The following is a 13291-nucleotide window of genomic DNA, read 5'->3' on the forward strand; positions in this document are numbered from 1 at the left end:
ATTATTATTATTATTATTATTATTATTATTTGTTTATTTTTATTATTATTATTATTTTTTTTTTTTATAGTCATCAATACTTTATTGTCCCTCTCTTTAGTCCTACTCCAATTACTCGGCTTCTTTCATTGCTCTTACTGTTTTGTTTTGCAACAAACATAGTGCTTCACAGAATCCGTTGGTCAATCTTACAATTCTGGCGCATTGTTTAAGAAAAATACTCTAATTCATGAGATATTAGGTGTGGTTGGTGAAAAATCCACTTCTCTCGTAGTCTATCAGAGGAACGCAAGATGTCGCTCGAGACCACACGTTCATTCGTGTTCAGTCATGACGTAAAACTCCTCCTCCACTTCGGTGAAATGAGAAACAGGCTGTACATTTGGTTGGGGCTGGGTTAGTGAACCACTTGGTATAAAAGATGGTTCGGAAATGAAGAGAGCTTGGCTGCCTTTTGGATATTTTTCCGTTTATGTGGATGAATGACGTTTGTTTACTCGAACACTTTATCTTAACAAAAGGATGAGTCGCCAACGGTATGGACAGGTGGAGTGGATGTTGTGCGCCATTCTTCTTTGTTTATCTGGCTGGTCTACAGCTCAGATTTCCTACTCTGTGTCCGAGGAGGTTGACAAAGGCACGGTGGTGGGAAATCTCGCGAAGGATTTAAACATCAATACACAGCAACTGCAGGAGCGGGGATTTCGGATTGTATCGGCATACAGTAAGAAATATTTCGAGGCAAATTTAAGAACGGGAGCTTTGTTTGTTAACGAAAGAATAGACCGTGAAGAGCTTTGTCCGAAATTACCTAAATGTTCCTTAAATATAGAAGGACTATTGAGCAATCCTACGAATATTTATCGCATTGAGGTGATCATTGTTGACATAAATGATAATGCACCATCATTCCTGGAGCAAACCCATGTGTTTAATATCTCCGAGTCGTCTTCATCGGGAGAGAGGTACCCGCTCCCGATAGCTCAAGATGCAGACACCGGCAGTAATTCAGTGAAAAGCTTCAAGCTGAGTCCCAACGAGCATTTCTCCATAGATGTGAGTAGCGGGGGAGACGGTGCGTCCGCTGAGTTAGTGCTGCAGAAAGCTTTGGACCGAGAGAAACAACCCATCGTAAAACTCACATTAACCGCTGTAGACGGAGGGAAACCGGCGAGATCTGGCACTATGCAGATTCTTGTAAATGTGATAGATGTTAATGATAACACGCCGTCGTTTAGCAAGTCGCTCTATAAAGTAAGAGTGAGCGAAAATGTACCAGTAAGTACGACGATATTGAAACTAAATGCAACCGACTTAGACGAAGGGCCAAATTCCGACATCAGGTATTCTTTAATGAAAAGAGGAAATGTGAACTCTGCTGAAAAATTCCTTATTGTTCCCGAGAGCGGTGAAATCATTGTAAAGGCCAACTTGGATTACGAGGAAAGCAATGCATATGAATTAAGAGTACAGGCTACAGACCAAGGCGCTTCCCCTCGCAGTGGTTATTCGAAAGTGCTGATAGAGGTTCTCGATGTCAATGACAATGCACCAGAGATCTCTATAACTTCACTAATGAGTCCGGTGAAGGAAAATGCGGAAATTGGAACAGTGGTTGCATTGGTGACTGTGACTGATAAAGATGGAGGGCAAAATGGCCTCATCACTTGTAAAATTGAACACTCAGTCCCGTTTACATTAACGTCAAATTACAAAAACTATTACTCTTTGGTAGTTGATGGCCTCCTTGACAGAGAAATTGTGTCACAGTACAATGTCACCATTACTGCTCGGGATGAAGGAAGTCCGCCTCTTTCCAGCACAGCTGTAATCGCTGTGCAGATTTCTGATATTAATGACAACGCGCCACGTTTCCCAGACGCCAGTCTAAATATTTACTTGAGGGAGAACAGTAAAATCGGAGATATTATCACAAGGACAACTGCACAGGATGCAGATGCAAATGAAAATGCTAAATTAAGTTATTCATTAATGGATAACTATCCGAGAGACTTTCCGATTTCAACAGTTGTAAACATCAACTCAGAGACTGGAGATATAATCAGCCTGCAGTCTTTCAACTATGAGGAGTTAAAGACGTTTCAATTCAAAGTTCAGGCCACAGACTCTGGTGTTCCTCCGCTCAGCAGCAACGTGACTGTCAACGTTTTAATCCTCGATGAAAATGACAACAGTCCCACGATTCTCGCTCCATATTCTGAGCACGGCTCCGTGAACAGTGAGAGCATCCCCTATTCTGCTGAAGCGGGATACTTTGTGGCAAAGATCAGGGCTGTAGACGCAGACTCTGGATACAATGCGCTGCTCTCTTATCACCTGTCTGAGCCCAAAGGAAACAACCTCTTCCGGATCGGAACCAGCACCGGAGAAATCCGGACTAAGAGGAGAATGAGTGACAATGACCTGAAAACTCACCCCTTGGTGGTGTTGGTGTCTGATAACGGAGAACCCTCCCTGTCAGCTACTGTGTCTATTGACGTGGTGGTGGTAGAAAGCACAGCTGACATCCAGACTCAGTTCAGACATGTGCCCGTAAAGGAGGACAGCTTCTCGGATTTAAACCTGTATCTGCTGATCGCCATTGTGTCGGTCTCAGTCATCTTTCTGCTCAGCCTCATCAGCTTAATAGCTGTCAAATGCCACAGGACAGACGGCAATTTCAGCAGGTACAGCGCCCCAATGATCACCACTCACCCTGACGGGAGCTGGTCTTACTCCAAATCTACTCAGCAGTATGACGTGTGTTTCAGCTCAGACACGCTCAAGAGTGACGTAGTGGTTTTCCCCGCACCGTTTCCGCCTGCAGATGCAGAACTTATCAGCATTAACGGAGGAGACACTTTTACACGGACTCAGACTTTACCAAATAAAGAAAAGGTAGGCTATTTGTGCTGAATGCTTGTAAAACTGAACAGTGCTGAACATGTGTCCTGATCGCTTAGCTGTGTCAAGATGTACAGTCTTGTAATATCTAAAAACGTACAGTTTTCAATGAAATGCTCTCAGTTTACTATTTCCATGTAGATCTCACATTTTAAGATAATTGTGCATACACAAGTCAAGAGGATCCGACAACAAAGAAATTAAAGTAGTAGTAATAGCATCTTAATTGACATTGCAATGATTTTCGCTGTTCACGTGAGCACATATTTTAGTTCAGAAATGGACTGAAAAAGTCAGTGAAACATTTCATCTACCAATTTTGACCTGAAACGTCGGGCTTTGAAAGCAGGATTTTTTGACAGCGTTTCAGGGGTGCGCTGGACCCATGCGGTTGACAGCACTCTCCTTGGTGCTGAAACGGGTCTGTGCCTTTGAATTCTCTTCGCTCTCTAGATCCTTCCATTGATCAACAATCTACCTTTATTTTGTAAAAACCATCAACAGTAAGCTTAGTTGGCTGACTGATTAATTCGTTAATTAATTGTTTTCGTGAAGAATGAGATTTAGCCTGAACACACACCTCTTATACGACTGCAAATCATTCGGTTGTAGTGTGACTCATATTTAAACTGAGGTATCTGTCATTTACCACATGATGTCGCTGGAGACCATAGGAGTAATTGTTAAAATATATGTAAAACTCCTTCCTGCACGGGAAACCTAACACCGTCATCCGCCATCAGTTTGGAGAGACAGTGGGATTGTACTGTGGCGAGAGGGGCTGCTGCTGCTGGATAATCGCGTTTATGACGAATACTAACATAAAGTGGAAATACATGAGGAGCAGGATTCAGTGTGTGTGACTCAACGATGGGGAACGAGGAATACGCCTGGATTCGTATTGCTGTACTGCTGTGTCTTTGTGACTGGTCTGCTTCGCAATTGTCTTACTCCATTTCGGAGGAGGTGAACAAAGGCACCGTGGTGGGGAATATCGCAAAGGATTTGAATTTGAATGTACACGATATAGACGCCAGGGATCTACGTATTGTTTCGAGTTACAATAAGAAATATTTTACAGTGAATTTGCGGACCGGTAACCTCGTTGTTGACGAGAGGATAAACAGAGAGGAGCTTTGTCCGAACACGGCACAATGCTCACTGAGAATACAGGCTGTGTTAAGCAATCCAATGGACGTACACCGCATTGAGGTCAGTGTTTTGGATATGAATGATAACTCGCCAGAATTCATTGAACAGTCGTTGTCGTTAAACATCTCCGAATCGATGGCACCGGGGGAGAGATATCTTGTCCCAATAGCAGAAGACGCAGACATAGGCAGCAACTCGGTGAAGAGCTACAAGCTGAGCCAAAATGAACATTTCTCGCTTGATGTGCAGAGCGGCGGAGATCACGGTCTGTCTGCCGAACTAGTACTACAAAAAGCTTTAGACCGAGAAAAACAGCCAGTGATTAATCTGATTCTGACAGCTGTGGATGGAGGTAAACCTCCGAGATCAGGTACATTACAGATAAACGTAAATGTAGTCGATGCGAATGATAATACGCCGATTTTCAGCAGATCACTTTACAAGGTGCGTGTGAGTGAAAATACTGCACAAGGAACAGTCGTAATTAAGTTAAATGCTACAGATTTAGACGAAGGCATGAACAGTAAGATCCTGTATTCGTTGATCAAACGAGGAAATTCTGATCCGTCAAATATTTTTGACCTAAATTCAGAAACAGGAGAAATCACTGTCAAGGGAACATTAGATTATGAAGAGACAGCTGCTTATGAAGTTAGAGTTCAAGCAATGGATCAAGGTACGTCTCCTCGTAGTGCACATGCTAAACTGCTGATAGAGATAATTGATGTGAACGACAATGCCCCAGAAATATCTGTGACGTCACTCATGACACCAGTGAAAGAAGACGCAGAACTGGGGACAATCGTTGCTTTGGTTACAGTCAGTGACAAAGACGGAGGAAACAATGGTGTAACTAACTGTAAGGTCGTTGGATCTGTTCCCTTTAAACTCAAGTCCAACTACAAAAATGACTATTCATTAGTAGTAGATGGACCACTGGACAGAGAAAACACTTCTGTTTACAATGTCACTATTACAGCCACAGATGAAGGCAGTCCACCTCTGTCCAGTGTCAGAGTCATTACTGTTGACGTGTCTGATGTCAATGATAATGCACCTCGATTTACGGAGTCTGTGATTAATGTTTATGTGAAAGAAAACAGTCCAGTAGGCTCCGTTATTTATACAATCCATGCCTTTGATCCTGACTTGGAAACTAATGCAAAATCAACTTACACACTGTTAGACAGTTCTGCAAAAAATATTCCAATTTCATCAATGATAAACATCAACTCAGAGACTGGAGATATAATCAACCTGCAGTCTTTTAACTATGAGGAGTTAAAGACGTTTCACTTCAAAGTTCAGGCCACAGACTCTGGTGTTCCTCCGCTCAGCAGCAACGCGACTGTCAACGTTTTAATCCTGGATGAAAATGACAATAGTCCCACGATTCTCGCTCCATATTCTGAGCACGGCTCCGTCAACAGTGAGAGCATCCCCTATTCTGCTGAAGCGGGATACTTTGTGGCAAAGATCAGGGCTGTAGACGCAGACTCTGGATACAATGCGCTGCTCTCTTATCACCTGTCTGAGCCCAAAGGAAACAACCTCTTCCGGATCGGAACCAGCACCGGAGAAATCAGGACTAAGAGGAGAATGAGTGACAATGACCTGAAAACTCACCCCTTGGTGGTGTTGGTGTCTGATAACGGAGAACCCTCCCTGTCAGCTACTGTGTCTATTGACGTGGTGGTGGTAGAAAGCACAGCTGACATCCAGACTCAGTTCAGACATGTGCCCGTAAAGGAGGACAGCTTCTCGGATTTAAACCTGTATCTGCTGATCGCCATTGTGTCGGTCTCAGTCATCTTTCTGCTGAGTCTCATCAGTTTAATAGCTGTCAAATGCCACAGGACAGACGGCGATTTCAGCAGGTACAGCGCCCCAATGATCACCACCCACCCTGACGGGAGCTGGTCTTACTCCAAATCTACTCAGCAGTATGACGTGTGTTTCAGCTCAGACACGCTCAAGAGTGACGTAGTGGTTTTCCCCGCACCGTTTCCGCCTGCAGATGCGGAGCTCATCAGTATTAACGGAGGAGACACTTTCACACGGACTCAGACTTTACCTAATAAAGAAAAGGTAGGCTATACTTTGCAGTTAATGCTGAAATAATCGACTGAGCATTAAAACAGCTGTTATGGACTTGTATTATTTACACCATATTAATTTTATACAAGCATGGATGACAGTGAAAGTGTCAACACTGAATTCCCATTTGTCTATTGCTAATTCACACTTGTACCTCTTTATGAACGCAGGAATCCACTTCATGGAAGCTGTTGCTTTTCATTGAAATTACAACAGCGTTCATGGAGAGAAGTGTCTTCACTACAAATAACAGTGGCAACATAACTTGTAGTCCCATTTTGCTTGCCCTCGTCTTTAAATACACGTTTACTTTTAAACAGCACAACGATAGGATACTATTTAACAGAATGTCTTAGTCTCACATACATTCAAATATCCACGCTGCTCGTTTGTGTCTTTGAACTTGGCAATGTGGCAAAGACAAAATCGTTTGACAGTTTTGTCAGAGTTTTAAAGGCGCTGTCCATGGTGCTGAACTAAGTTTTCCCAACTTTGAGCTTCAACTCCACTGTCCTGCCAACACGGTCTTTCATGCCCTCCGGAAAAATCTGGGCATTATATAACAGCCATACCTCAGTAGGTCATTGTTTGTATTGAGTCAGAACTCGGCATTGTGCTGAACTTAACGGTCTTTGGGTTCACAGTCAGTCTGCTCTTAAACACCAGTCTTTCACGGAATTGAAATAAGCAGAAATTAAGATGTTCATGAAATGGCGATCTCAGTGGTGCGGAAGTCAGGCTTGTAATTTGGTTTTTGTGCCATCTACGTTGACACAGACAGTCATTTATGTATCATTGCTATTGTTATAATTACTACCATTGTTCACTTAAGGGGCTTTATATTGTTTTAGAGTTACACGAGTAACTCTTACAGTCTTTTTTTCTGGATTCATTACAAGATTTGAACTTTGAAATGGCTTGTTTGGCATTTGAGATATCCGTCAATGGATGATTGTTGCACTCTGAATATTTAACTAAATGTTTAAATACTCAGCATCGTGATTAATAATTGTGTCCGTGATGGACTTTTACCTATTTGTCGGGGATTTGACGCCAATCATCGTGCGAGCTTGGATTCTTTTTAAACACCTATTAATATTATTTATGGAGAACTGTGCTACAAATTGACTGACAAAGTAAACGCCGAATTTACCACTCATTCACCACAAGAGGCCGCAGGAGACCACAGATCAGAGTGTTGCTGGACATAGAAAACTCCTCCTCCATGGATGGGAAAAATGAAACCGTCATCGGCCATTATAACCTGCGTGGCACTCGATGGTGTTGTCAGGAGAAACGCTGGAGCACAAACGGAGTAGTTTGGTTTTATAGGAATCACCGACAGAGGGGATTGATGCTTGACTCGGTTGGGCTGCTTCATTGCACCAAGGATGTATGTGCGACGACAGAAGGAACACGCCTGGATTCATATCGTTACGCTGCTTTGTCTTTGTTCCTGCTCTGCCTCTCAGATATCTTACTCCATCTCCGAGGAGGTGAACAAAGGCACCGTAGTTGGGAACATTGCAAAGGATCTGAACCTCAATATACAGGACTTAGAAAACAGAGATATCCAAATCGTATCGGGCTACAAGAAGAAATATTTTGATGTGAATTTGCGGACCGGGAATATCTTCGTTGACGAAAGAATAGACAGAGAAGAGTTTTGTCCAAATTCGGTAAAATGCTCCTTGAAATTACAGGCTGTTCTTAACAATCCGATGACTGCACATCGTATCGAAGTAAATGTTTTAGATATAAATGATAACTCTCCTGTTTTTATTGAGCAAGCGCATATTTTTAATATCACTGAATCATTGTCACCGGGAGAGAGATATCTCCTTCCAATAGCACTCGACGCAGACATAGGAAGTAACACAGTAAAGACTTACAAGCTCAGTCAAAATGAACATTTCTCGCTCGATGTGCAGAGCGGCGGAGATCACGGTGTCTCTGCTGAGTTAGTGCTGCAGAAAGCTTTAGACCGAGAGAAACAGTCAGTTATTAGACTCGTTCTGACGGCTGTAGATGGAGGTAAACCTCCAAGATCAGGAACATTGCAGTTAACTATAAATGTATTAGATGTCAATGATAATACGCCGACATTTAGTAAATCTCTTTATAAGGTGCGTGTCAAAGAAAATGCAACTCCGGGAACACTCGTAATTAAGTTAAATGCAACAGATTTAGATGAAGGCATGAACAGTAAGATCATTTACTCGTTTATCAAACGAGGAAATATTGATCCGTCAAATATTTTTGACCTAAATTCAGAAACAGGAGAAATTACTGTCAAGGGAACATTAGATTATGAAGAGACGGCTGCTTATGAAGTTAGAGTTCAAGCAATGGATCAAGGTACGTCTCCTCGTAGTGCACATGCTAAACTGCTCATAGAGATAATTGATGTGAACGACAATGCCCCAGAAATATCTGTGACGTCACTCATGACACCAGTAAAAGAGGACGCAGAACTGGGGACAATCGTTGCTTTGGTTACAGTCAGTGACAAAGACGGAGGAAACAATGGTGTAACTAACTGTAAGGTCGTTGGATCTGTTCCCTTTAAACTCAAGTCCAACTACAAAAATGACTATTCATTAGTAGTAGATGGACCACTGGACAGAGAAAACACTTCTGTTTACAATGTCACCATTACAGCCACAGATGAAGGAAGTCCACCTCTGTCCAGTGTCAGAGTCATTACTGTTCATGTTTCTGATGTCAATGATAATGCACCTCGATTTACGGAGTCTGTGATTAATGTTTATGTGAAAGAAAACAGTCCAGTAGGCTCCGTTATTTATACAATCTATGCCTTTGACCCTGACTTGGAAACTAATGCAAAATCAACTTACACACTGTTAGACAGTTCTGCAAAAAATATTCCGATTTCATCAATGATAAACATCAACTCAGAGACTGGAGATATAATCAACCTGCAGTCTTTCAACTATGAGGAGTTAAAGACGTTTCACTTCAAAGTTCAGGCCACAGACTCTGGTGTTCCTCCGCTCAGCAGCAACGTGACTGTCAACGTTTTAATTCTGGATGAAAATGACAACAGTCCCACGATTCTCGCTCCATATTCTGAGCACGGCTCCGTTAACAGTGAGAGCATCCCCTATTCTGCTGAAGCGGGATACTTTGTGGCAAAGATCAGGGCTGTAGACGCAGACTCTGGATACAATGCGCTGCTCTCTTATCACCTGTCTGAGCCCAAAGGAAACAACCTCTTCCGGATCGGAACCAGCACCGGAGAAATCCGGACTAAGAGGAGAATGAGTGACAATGACCTGAAAACTCACCCCTTGGTGGTGTTGGTGTCTGATAACGGAGAACCCTCCCTGTCAGTTACTGTGTCTATTGACGTGGTGGTGGTTGAAAGCACAGCTGACATCCAGACTCAGTTCAGACATGTGCCCGTAAAGGAGGACAGCTTCTCGGATTTAAACCTGTATCTGCTGATCGCCATTGTGTCGGTCTCAGTCATCTTTCTGCTCAGCCTCATCAGTTTAATAGCTGTCAAATGCCACAGGACAGATGGCAATTTCAGCAGGTACAGCGCCCCAATGATCACCACCCACCCTGACGGGAGCTGGTCTTACTCCAAATCTACTCAGCAGTATGACGTGTGTTTCAGCTCAGACACGCTCAAGAGTGACGTAGTGGTTTTCCCCGCACCGTTTCCGCCTGTAGATGCGGAGCTGATCAGTATTAATGGAGGAGACACTTTTACCAGAACTCAGACTTTACCCAGTAAAGAAAAGGTGAGTTGTCTGCAGCCTTTCGCTCCATTTTAAGTTGTGAGAAGTCCGTCAAAGAGCTGCCTTTCCTGTTCTGAATGTGTGATTTTATCTTAGGCAACTTGCCATCTGTAGCCAAATAGCCTCTCCCTGCTTTCACATGTCTTAGAAGCTTGACAGAAATCATAATTAAGTCAATCCAATGCATAACATACCTTTGCACTGACACAGATAATGGACTTGTCTTAAATTGAAAAATAGAAAATGGACCCTGCTGGCGAGTTTGTATGGCGCTTTCCGTAGTGCTGAAAACATACTGGTGTCTTCCTCGTCCTCTTGAGCTCACAATCAGAAACCTCTGGCGTGACAGATTTCAATGATGCTATCACTCTAACTGAGGCTGTGAATAAGTTCTTTATGCATCTTTGTTTTTGAGGCAAAACTGACGGGAATCAGCTTGTTTATCATGTTAAACTACTGGCAACATTTGTTTGTATTCTCCCTGTCTTGAACACGTTATTTTATTTTCCATGTGTAACATTAATTGGAGGTAGTTGGTGGAGATCACGGCCATTTGTTTCTTCAGGAATCTGTGACCATTTAGCGTCATCTTTTCCTCTCTACGTACCCGCTTAAAGGAAATTTAAGATGTGTTCTTACACTCAAAATGTAAAGATTTACAGGATTAGACGTGTTGTAATATTAGATCTGGATTGTGCTCGTTTATTTTTTTCTTTTAATATTTCATATCTGAGTTGTAACGCGTGGGGTCGCTGATGACCACGTCTATTTTGAGCCTGGCGTTTTCAGTCTCCTCCTTTCCGTGTGAAGCGTCAGCAGACTGCGAGTGCTTTGTGAGAGGAACACGGATGGCGACGAAAAAGAGAGGATTTGAGTGGATGGGATGAAACATGCTGGCCGATCGAGTGGCGTTTTATGGATGAATATATCTGATGTTTCGTCGGTGTCTTTGAAAGCATGGGCAGTGGAAGGAACACCGAAATTCTCTGTTGGCTGTTTATCGTGTTTTTATCTGACTGGGCTGCAGCTCAGATATCCTATTCTGTCTCCGAGGAGGTGGACAAAGGGACCGTGGTTGGGAACCTCGCAAAGAATCTAAATGTCAACGTTCGAGACCTGCAAACGAGGAATCTGAATATCGTGTCTGGGTACAGTAAGAAATATTTCGGAGCAAATTTTAAAACGGGTGATCTTTATGTAAATGAGCGAATAGACCGCGAGGAGCTTTGTCCAAACACGATCATATGCACGCTAAACTTAGAGGCCATACTGAGTGATCCTGTGGTACTCCAACGTATTGAGGTGGTCATTATTGATGTAAATGACAATGCACCTACATTCGTTGAGAAGTCATATTCACTTAATATATCAGAAATGTCACCTACAGGCGAACATTTCTTGCTTCCTCTGGCTCTTGATGCAGATACGGGAAGCAATTCAGTACAGACTTACAGGCTGAGTCCGAGTGAATACTTCTCCCTTGATGTGCAGAGCGGTGGAGAACATAGTCTGTCTGCTGAATTAGTGCTGCTGAAAGCTTTGGACCGTGAAAAACAGGCAGTTATAAAGCTAACGCTGACCGCTGTAGACGGAGGAAAGCCTCCGAAAACCGGAAGTTTACACATAAATGTAAATGTTCTGGATGTCAATGATAACACGCCGACATTCAGTAAAACACTTTACAAAGCACGGGTAAATGAAAATGCGCCAGCTGGATCATTAGTGATTCAACTGAACGCTACAGATCTTGACGAAGGGGACAACGGGAGGGTTACTTACTCTTTTGTCAAACGAGGAAACTTCAATCCCGCAGATGTGTTTTTAATTAATGCAGAAAGTGGGGAGATCACAGTCAAGGGTGACTTGGATTACGAAGCACAGTCGGCATATGAAATTCATGTTCAAGCAACAGACAAAGGGAGTTTGCCTCGAAGTGCAAATGGAAAGCTGCTTGTAGAGGTAGTTGACGTGAACGACAATGCCCCAGAAATTGTGGTGACGTCACTCATGAACCCCGTTAAAGAAGATGCTGACATAGGAAGCGTTGTCGCTTTAGTGACGGTGACCGACAAAGATGGAGGAAAAAACGGCCAGACTCGCTCTAAACTTATTGGTTCTGTGCCTTTTAAGCTAAATTCCAATTATAAAAATTATTACTCTTTAGTTGTAGATGGACCTCTTGATAGAGAAGGATGCTCTTTTTATAACGTCACGATTGCAGCTGCTGATGAAGGGGTCCCGCCTCTATCCAGTACCAGCGTTATTACTGTTCAGGTGTCTGATGTCAATGATAACGCGCCTGGTTTCCTTGAACCCGTGATTAATATTTATGTGAAGGAAAACAGTCCTGTTGGAGCTAGTATCTATACGATAACTGCAGTCGATCCTGATATAAATGAAAACGCTCGAGTGACATACTCATTGGATGGTGATTCAAAAAGCATTCCAATAACTTCTGTTGTAAACATCAACTCAGAGACTGGGGATATAATCAGCCTGCAGTCTTTCAACTATGAGGAGTTAAAGACGTTTCACTTCAAAGTTCAGGCCACAGACTCTGGTGTTCCTCCGCTCAGCAGCAACGTAACTGTCAACGTTTTAATTCTGGATGAAAATGACAACAGTCCCACGATTCTCGCTCCATATTCTGAGCACGGCTCTGTGAACAGTGAGAGCATCCCCTATTCTGCTGAAGCGGGATACTTTGTGGCAAAGATCAGGGCTGTAGACGCAGACTCTGGATACAATGCGCTGCTCTCTTATCACCTGTCTGAGCCCAAAGGAAACAACCTCTTCCGGATCGGAACCAGCACCGGAGAAATCCGGACTAAGAGGAGAATGAGTGACAATGACCTGAAAACTCACCCCTTGGTGGTGTTGGTGTCTGATAACGGAGAACCCTCCCTGTCAGCTACTGTGTCTATTGACGTGGTGGTGGTTGAAAGCACAGCTGACATCCAGACTCAGTTCAGACATGTGCCCGTAAAGGAGGACAGCTTCTCGGATTTAAACCTGTATCTGCTGATCGCCATTGTGTCGGTCTCAGTCATCTTTCTGCTCAGCCTCATCAGTTTAATAGCTGTCAAATGCCACAGGACAGACGGCGATTTCAGCAGGTACAGCGCCCCAATGATCACCACCCACCCTGACGGGAGCTGGTCTTACTCCAAATCTACTCAGCAGTATGACGTGTGTTTCAGCTCAGACACGCTCAAGAGTGACGTAGTGGTTTTCCCTGCACCGTTTCCACCTGCAGATGCAGAGCTGATCAGTATTAATGGAGGAGACACTTTTACCAGAACTCAGACTTTACCTAATAAAGAAAAGGTAAGTTATTTCTAAATTAAGAGTAGCATTGTGGTAATTATGTA

The 13291-nt window shown here is 43.2% G+C and overlaps 1 protein-coding gene and 1 pseudogene across 28 annotated transcripts in view; both read left to right on the plus strand.

Moving 5' to 3' along the window:
* The window catches only part of LOC143325537 (protocadherin alpha-C2-like), a 190493-nt gene that overhangs the window by 136888 nt on the left and 40314 nt on the right, over positions 1 to 13291 (plus strand). The window contains exon 1 of one of the 27 annotated variants that reach the window (XM_076738677.1): positions 88 to 2898. The exons of 24 other annotated variants lie outside the window; for them this stretch is intronic. In XM_076738677.1, coding sequence (XP_076594792.1) covers positions 523 to 2898 — 2376 coding nt within the window. In that variant the 5' untranslated portion in view covers positions 88 to 522. Of the gene's footprint in view, positions 1 to 87; positions 2899 to 3326; positions 6145 to 7103; positions 9924 to 13291 lie in introns of those variants that run through there. 2 more of the 27 variants (XM_076738682.1, XM_076738673.1) reach the window with 2 other exon arrangements.
* LOC143326166 (protocadherin alpha-3 pseudogene) lies at positions 9966 to 13262 on the plus strand (annotated as a pseudogene). Its single transcript, XR_013077608.1, has one exon. The product of XR_013077608.1 is annotated as a protocadherin alpha-3 pseudogene (transcript).

This window comes from Chaetodon auriga, chromosome 9 (genome assembly GCF_051107435.1).
Source record: "Chaetodon auriga isolate fChaAug3 chromosome 9, fChaAug3.hap1, whole genome shotgun sequence".
In the NCBI taxonomy this organism is placed as follows: domain Eukaryota; kingdom Metazoa; phylum Chordata; class Actinopteri; order Chaetodontiformes; family Chaetodontidae; genus Chaetodon; species Chaetodon auriga.